Source organism: Capricornis sumatraensis, chromosome 2, assembly GCF_032405125.1.
Source record: "Capricornis sumatraensis isolate serow.1 chromosome 2, serow.2, whole genome shotgun sequence".
Classification (NCBI taxonomy): domain Eukaryota; kingdom Metazoa; phylum Chordata; class Mammalia; order Artiodactyla; family Bovidae; genus Capricornis; species Capricornis sumatraensis.
Genome location: NC_091070.1, coordinates 199,464,653 through 199,472,928, shown reverse-complemented (window position 1 = coordinate 199,472,928; position 8,276 = coordinate 199,464,653). Strand labels below are relative to the sequence as shown.

The following is an 8,276-nucleotide window of genomic DNA, read 5'->3' as shown; positions in this document are numbered from 1 at the left end:
AAAAAAGCACGGAACCAACACTCTGTGCACAGGATTGTGAAAGCTGAAGGCAACACTGGCTTGCGGTTGAGGTCAGGGTTCATTGACAGAGGTCTCGGTGCTGCCTGTCGGTAGAGCCTGCAAGTCCGGCGAGAGAAGGGGGAAGGGAGAAGGAACGTAGGTGGCTCTGTAGTGAGACTGGGGGTGGGAGAAACAGGGAAATTGAGAAAGAGATTCTCAGACCGACGAATAGAAATCCAGATAAATGCAGGGTTTCCACAGAAAACAGAGGCAGAGATTCACCGAGAGCTAGAGAAACACAGTCACAGAGCTTGAGTGCGACAAACGGGTACCAAGACAGAAAAAGATCGGATACAGGCAAACTCAGCGATGGGCCGGTCCGCGCTCTCGAAAGACGACCGAAGCGCCCCAGAAAAGCTTTCGGAAAGCGGGCAACGGGCACGCGACGCGCTCCCTGGGTCCGCGCGCACAGTCTCCCATGTGGAGTCCCGCGGTGTGGCAAGGGGATGGGGTCCCCTTGAGGCGGGGTCCAGGCCTTGGAGGGGAAGACAGGGGCGCAGCCAGAATCGCTCACCTCTCCGAGGCCCGAGGCTGAGAACGCCAACTTTGTTCCTTACGATCACTTAAGCGCGTCTCGCCTTGGGCCGGAAGCCGCTCGGGTTCCTTCGGGCCCCGCTCTGGCGGCGTTGGTCCCGGCGTCTCAGGCTCCGCTGGTGCGGCTCCAACCGCGCTTCGGCCTCGGTGGCCCGGGCGCTGCCTTGGGGAGATGACGGGTGGGGGACTATCGCTGCTGCTCCCAGCTCCAGCTGGCACCCGCGTGAACCCTTACCATCCAGGGCTGAGCGCAGTGAAGGCAGCGGCTCCAGGGAGCGAGGGTTTGCGGGATGGACTAGAGGAGGATCTGCCTCCGGCCACCCGAGCAGCGCTCCCGCGGCTGCGGCTGTTTGTTCCCGCCGGGCCCCTCCGCCGAGGCACTCTGCCCGCCCCCGCCAGCCCCACCCCGCTCGGGGAGCTCCGCCCCGGACTCGCGCTCTTCCGCCTTAAGCTGCCGCCAAGCGGGAGGGACTAATCCCCAGACCTCTCCAGCCCGGGGCGGGGGAGGGGGGGCTGGGGGCCAAGACCGGCAGAGTAAGGGGGGGCGCCTCAGCTTCTTCCGCCCGCGCCCTGGGCGCTGCCCCCGGCTCGGGCTCCCGGGGCAGCGGAGAGAGCCGTCGCCAGTAGGGTACTCACCGAGAGATGAGAGCGGCCGAGTGAACCACGAGGGGGCGCTGCAGAGCTGGGGGACACCCCTCCCCGCCAGTCCTCAGTCCCCCGCCCCCTCCCCGCCCGCGCGCAAAACACACTCGCCCCAGAGGCAGCGCGGCGGAGCCCGAGCCGCGGCCGGAGCGGAGCCGGAGAGCGGCGGTGGCGGCGGCGGCACCATGACCCTGGGCAGCTGCTGCTGCGAGATCATGTCCTCCGAGAGCTCCCCGGCCGCACTGTCCGAGGCCGACGCAGATATAGACGTGGTGGGCGGCGGCGGCGGCAGCAGCGGTGGGGGGGAGCTCCCTGCCCGCTCTGGGCCCCGCGCCCCCCGGGACGTGCTCCCCCACGGCCCCGAGCTTCCCCCGGAGGAAGCCGCGGGGGAAGCCGTGGAGGACGAGGAGGAGTCCGGTGGCTGTTCGGACGGCGAGCCCCGCGCTCTAGCGCCCCGAGGGGCGGCGGCCGCAGCGGGAAGCCCCGGGCCAGTCTCGGCGGCGGCCCGGGGCGCGGCGGGGCCCGGGCCAGGACCGCCGTCGGGGGGCGCGGCAACTCGGAGCCCCCTGGTGAAGCCGCCCTACTCGTACATCGCGCTCATCACCATGGCCATCCTGCAGAGCCCCAAGAAGCGCCTGACGCTGAGCGAGATCTGCGAGTTCATCAGCGGCCGCTTCCCCTACTACCGGGAGAAGTTCCCCGCCTGGCAGAACAGCATCCGCCACAACCTCTCGCTCAACGACTGCTTCGTCAAGATCCCCCGCGAGCCGGGCAACCCGGGCAAAGGCAACTACTGGACGCTCGACCCGGAGTCGGCCGACATGTTCGACAACGGCAGCTTCCTGCGGCGCCGCAAGCGCTTCAAGCGGCAGCCGCTGCCGCCGCCGCATCCACACACGCACCCGCACCCCGAGCTGCTGTTGCGCGGCGGGGCTGCAGCGGCTGGGGACCCCGGCGCCTTCCTGCCGGGCTTCGCGGCTTACGGAGCCTATGGCTACGGCTACGGGCTGGCGCTCCCGGCCTACGGCGCACCCCCGCCGGGCCCAGCCCCGCACCCGCATCCACACCCGCACGCCTTTGCTTTCGCCGCCGCCGCCGCCCCTTGCCAGCTGTCGGTACCCCCGGGCCGTGCCGCGGCGCCTCCACCCGGACCTCCGACGGCCTCGGTGTTCGCGAGCGCAGCTTCGGCTCCGGCCCCTGCGCCTGCTCCGAGCGCAGGGTCGGGCCCGGGCCCCTCGGGCCTGCCAGCCTTCCTGGGCGCGGAGCTTGGCTGCGCCAAAGCCTTCTACCCCGCGTCCCTGAGCCCTCCCGCAGCAGGCACCGCACTCCTGCGCCCAGGCCTCAAGACGGACGCGGGTGGAGGGGGCGCCGGGGCCGGGCAGAGGCCTTCCTTCTCTATAGACCACATTATGGGCCACGGTGGCGGCGGGGCAGCACCCCCGGGCGCTGGCGAGGGCTCCCCGGGGTCGCCGTTCTCGGCGGCGGCGGGTCCTGGGGGTCAGGCCCAGGTCTTGGCCATGCTGACTGCCCCGGCCCTGGCTCCAGTGGCCGGCCACGTTCGCCTCTCGCACCACGGGGACGCTCTCCTGTCCTCAGGGCCCCCGTTTGCCGGCAAAGTCGCAGGCCTCAGTGGCTGCCACTTTTGACCGTGTCGGGATCCGGGCCACTTTGAGCCCGCACTCCTCAGTCTCTCCTGGAGCTCCTGCGGTCCCAGCGGAACTCAGGGAGTCTATTTATGAAGAGTCTCCAGACCTTGGGCCGGCGCCCGTGGTTCCACGCTCGGAATCTCTCCGACAGTTGGGACGAAGCGGGCTTCATCGCTCAGGAAGAGGCCCGGGTCTACGCGACGAGGTCGCTAGCCGTGATCCCATTTCACTTTGAGCAGTAAAAGGGGGAGGGGATGTCTTCGCTTTTTCCCAGTCTCTGCGCCTCTTGGCAGCCCCGGAAGAATGTTTTCCCGGAGAGGTGCCTACCCAGGCCCGGGCAGATCCGGCCAGAAACACCAACTGCGCAGAGAGGTCTCCCCTTCTGCTTCTCCCTCACTCCTTCCCCAGCTTTGAGGCCCTGATTGTTCAATATTATAATTTAAAGACATCTATTATCTACTTTGTGCTTAAAAGGAAAATGCAACTTTTCTTTTCCCCCCTCGCTCTTCTCCAAAGCAGTTCATTCTCTCTCGGAAGCCCACTGCAGTGTCTACACAGGCGGAGGTGAACGGAGAGGTGAAGCGAGGGTCTTCACAATGCCTGGGCAATCCCGAGATCCCACTCCATTGAGGAAAATCCTCCCTCTTTTGCGTCGGGGGCGCTTTGGAAGGAACTTTACCCCTTTCCCGTGGCCGGCTGGGTCCAGCCATCCAGGGCCAGCAGCCCTCTCCGCGGTCTGCTCTGTCCCAGGCCCTGGGATATTTATTGTAGCTAAAGGCAATGAGGTTGGGGTGGGAGAGGAGGGTCCGGGTCAGGGACCGGAGAGGTGGGGGTGGGGTGGGCCAGGGCACATCCTGTGGCAGGGGTCCTGTAACCATGTGTAAATATCTGTATCGCAGGCTGCTATCTGCGTTCTCTGTCCACTGGGTGTGCATTGATTTAGACTTCTGCAGATGGGGAGACTCTGTGAAATCGTCTGATGGTCTGTGTGGAAGAAAAGAAAACCTGTCTCCCCCCACTCCCCATCAGTGTCAATTGAATAAATGTACGTGAACTCCAGCAGTCACCAGCTCTGTCTGCTTGCCTGCATTCCCCATTCCCGGTCCGGGGTCTCACAGACTCCTAGGCAGAGTGAGCAGGCCAGGCAGGCAGAGGAGGGCTTGGGTTTGTCAGATACAGGGGACACTGTGGCCTTGGCCTTCGGCTGTTAATAAGGCCAGGATTCTGGGATGCCTGTGACCCCTCCAGCACTTTCATTTTCGCTCTGGTCCTCAAATGTTTCTGCCTGGGGTGTCTGCAGAGAGGTTTTATTTCAAATGTACCTGGGGGATTCTCATCTCTTTCCAGTTCAGACTTAGCATGGCCTGGGCAGATCTGGGTGCCTCAGGCTCATGGACACGATACCCTTTAAGTACAATGTGAGTGAAAGTGTTTACTGATGCATATTCTGTAAGCCTTTCTGTGCTTGTGGACATGGGGGCTTTTATGGAGCTTGTGTTCCTGTTTGTCTGGGTGGACATATGGCCTTGTTTTTTGTCCTTTATTGGGGGGGGTGTCAGTTGTATTTCAGGATATCTGTGTTTTTATTTCTGTGTGTATCTGTGACCATGTCTCTGTGTTTTCGATTCTCTGTCACCGTCTCTTTCTGTGTCCCTAAGAGGAGAGAGGTCTCTCTCTGGCCATTGTAGGGCATTCTTTGCGTCCCCCCTAGACCACCCCCCCCCCCCGCCACACACACAAACATGGAATGATTGGAGTGAAAGGCCTGAATTGAAAACTGTGAAACCCCTCTCTCCTCCAGCCAGAGAAACTTGGTGGTGAGGGCAGTATGAAGTAAAGGAAAGGATCGGTGAGGCCTTGTTCTATTAAGGTAAACTTCCCGAATCCTTGAGCCTTGCTCAGAACCTATTGCCTGAGTGCAAAGCCATTGGGCTGGCTGGAGTCTTCCATAAGCCCTGAGTCTGGAACTCCCAGAGGCCAGACTTGCAAGTGTGTTGGGTGAGAGGTGATGCTTGGGGTGAAACAAAGATGGTTACTTAGCTCTTTTCTCTGAACATTCAACTAAGGTCATAGGAGAAAGAGAGAAATATGGAGGTGCAGTAAGAAGCAGTTCAGCCTTCAGAGAAAATAGACACATGCTGGGGTCGACAAGTCTGTTGGGAGACAAGTGACAGGAGGAAGAAGGAAAGGTCAGAGAATCAAATGTAGTGAGCTTGAGACAGGCAGACAAGGAGAAGCCTTACAGGCTGCTTTAGGCAAATCTCAGACGTTAGGAGCAGTAGGAAAGAAGGAAGAAGTAGAGGAGAGAGTACCCTGTATGAAGAGGCTCAGAATCAGGATCTGGGTGAGAACACACCAGGGTCCAGGAAGAGTGGCTGGGACTCCTAAGTCTCCTAACACCTTCCTCAGGTAAGGAGAGAAGAGGTTCCAGGCATAGATGTTAAATGCAACCCCTCTGCCAGAGGTGAGGCATCCTCTCCTCCATCTTGTTGAGGGTCTGCGGGAGTGGAGTGAGACTGAAGCACGGAGCTCCCTTCCAGTGATTTTATCAAATAGTCCAGGAGAAGGAAGGTTAGATTCAGTGGTAGATAGAGGGAAATGTCTGCTGATTCTGGGATAATCGTCTCTTGCTGGCTGCTTCGTTGACTTCTGTTACTGAATTTGATTTCATTTCTTTTCACTTGAGGAAGGTTGAGCGTTTGAACAAGATGGTGTGTTTGCTCTCAGTAAAACACTTTGTAGCTTAGATGATCTTATTTACCATGACTATGCCACCCCCAGATATTAGGTTGGAACGTTAAGTAAAAGATACCAATTTGTTTCTCCTCTAGAGAAAATTAAGGCAGCCAGAATTCATATCTGATGGTGTAGATAGATATTTCCACAACTGCTACTTCCAGGAGAAGCAGTGGGCCTTTCCGGATTGTTCAGTGTGTCTTTGTGAAGAATGTGTGCGTGCATGAATTTATCTATGCATATTGCTTGGTGTATATGCGTCAGAGGGTCTGTATGAGGAAAAGGTAGAAATAAAGAGGATTGGAGAAGAGTGAGATGCATCCTTCCAGGGGATTCTAGGGAGCTTGGCATCTCAGACCAATTCAGACCCCAGTTTTGCCCTGGGTCAAGAAGGCCAGATCTGGGCCAGATATAATTACTGGCCTTGAAAAATACCAGACAAGAACTGTTGAGATATGTGCACCGTTTAAGTCAGGGGAGAAGGGAGGCTATTTTGAATTCAGGACTCCTTCAGGTTGTGTGGGCTGGGAACCTGTTAATTAAGAGCTGGCAAGGACCCACCTGGGACCTGGATTGTAGGGAGGGGCAAGAAGGCTGAAGTAATCCCACGTTTGTAAGGTAGAGGCCGGGGACTTCTTTTTCCCCTTCCCCCTGACAAGAGAGGTTCTGTAAGTGGTCCCCTTTCACCCTCTGGGTGCATAAGGGCGGTGGTTTAGCATAAGTCCGCTTACCTAGGAGGGAAGCCAGCCTTCTGGGAGGAGAAATAGGCCATTCCATCTGGAGCCCCTCCTGTGGGTTCCCTAGCCGTCTGGGTGGATACAGCTTTGTCTCTGACCCCGCAAGCTCCAACGATCGGTGACAATAATAAGAAAATATCCAGGGCACACCTTCATCTCTCGAGGTGAGAAAAAAAATGTCGAAAAATCGGCTTGGGGTTCAGAAAGTGCTGCTGAGAGCGGGCAGTTTAAAGGAGAAGAAAATTGGCGAATTTCACTGGTCAATTTCACTTCATTTCGTTCAATTTCGTTCAATTTCATTCCTTTTCATCCGGCGCCGGGAGGCCCGAGGCCACAAAGAGGGGGAGGGGGTCTTTCCGGGCAGAATTTCCCCATCTTACAGATTCACTTTCTACGGCTGAGAACAGCCTTGATTCTCAAACTGTGACATACGTCTTTCAGCCAAGGCTAGAGTCAGACATTTTATTTCATTTTTATTTTATTTTACTTTACTGAAGGGTGTTTGGTTTCGGTGATCGGGGCACATCGGTGAGCCTCTCCCCATTTCTCTCTTGAAGCCCAATTAAATTGGTTAATTCTTTTCACCGCCGATTCCTCCCCATCTTTCTTTCTCCTGGGGCTCCCCGGACCACCCAGGAGCGGGAGTTGAGGTGGGGGCAGACACTTCCCCCTCCATATCCAATTTGTTCTCGCCACAGCGGGCGCGTCTTCGTGGTTACAAAGCGCTTTTCCCCTGATGACTTTTTTCCTCTTTTCAAAAACACTTCTCCCTCTCCCGTTCAACTAGCAACCCACCCCTCCTCCCTCTCCGCTCCGGTTTATTTAAACTTCGCCTCCTCCAGCGCCGCCGTAGCGCACACTTAATGAAGTTGAAGGCTCGGTGAGCCCGGGTGAAGAGGGTTTGGAGTCTGTTGAAAGGGGCGTTTTGTGACACTGATTGGGGCGGGGGTGGGGCCGACCGCGGACCAGACAATGACGGATCAGGCGGGTTTTCCTCCGCTTAGGGTCAGGCGAATAAAGGCGCCGACGCCGTTTAAACGAGGGACCCGGCAAGAAAACAGGGGGGAAAGATTTGAGTGTGGAGCGTGCCTCTTAAGATTTCAACCTTAGCGGGGCGGTGTGAGGAGGCGGGTCGCCTAGGGTCTTTATGGATCGGAATCGGAATTTAACAAACGCTGCGCATCCCGCCAAAGAGAAGCGAGGCGAGTTTGGGTTTGCTCCCAAATTATTCCGATACGTGGTTCTAAAGGTTGTCAGGGCTCGGGCCTGGCGAGGTATCCAAGAGGACCCACCCGCACGCTGAGACCCAGCTCACAGTTGACCTTGCGGCTGGCGTTCTGAAGTTTCCGGAGAAGCGGTGAAAGAGAACTAGAGGTGGCAGAGGTCGTTCAGGATAATTCAGCCTCTACGCTTTTCGTCTAGGCATTTGAGAGCAAAACAAATGTTAGAGTTTTGGAGCGGAATTATTCTGTTCCTTAAAGTCGGCATAGACACGTACCAACACAGAAATCTGTAGGGAGAACAGAGATTCCCAGCTCTGGTTTAGGGAACGAATCTTTCCGCGAGCTGGTGGGCGCGGCGCGGGGCGGAGCGGGCACCGCCTCCTTTCGTAGCGGAGAGGCAGTGCGGCCCGAGGCTCTGGCCGCTCCGGAGCCCCAGAGGCTTCGGACTGTTGGTGAAGGAAAGCGTTCTCCTCCGGTACCTGCGCCCCAGGGCTGGACTGGGCGCGGAAACACCCTCGGGGTTGTTTCCGACCCTTGCACAGCTCCCGGCTCTGAGTCCTGGGTGTCTGCGGAGCTCTGTCTTTTCGCTCCACACGGACTCAGAGCGGAAGACGCTCGTCGTCCGCGCATTTGCTTTTCTCCACGCGGCAGGGGTCTGCGCCTGGTGCCCTCCCCCCGACCATGCCAGCCTCCGGGCC

The 8,276-nt window shown here is 58.4% G+C and overlaps 1 protein-coding gene across 1 annotated transcript; it reads left to right on the top strand.

The window, feature by feature from the left end:
• The first annotated feature begins 1,421 nt into the window (after positions 1 to 1,421).
• FOXD2 (forkhead box D2) lies at positions 1,422 to 2,882 on the top strand. The gene has a single exon (XM_068966696.1). It carries the CDS (start codon positions 1,422 to 1,424, stop codon positions 2,880 to 2,882), a length of 1,461 nt encoding a protein of 486 aa, XP_068822797.1.
• The last annotated feature ends 5,394 nt before the right edge of the window (positions 2,883 to 8,276 follow it).

What these genes read in the sequence shown, in the direction of transcription:
- FOXD2 (XM_068966696.1), top strand. Translation starts at nt 1,422, where the DNA reads ATGACCCTGGGCAGCTGCTGCTGCGAGATCATGTCCTCCGAGAGCTCC.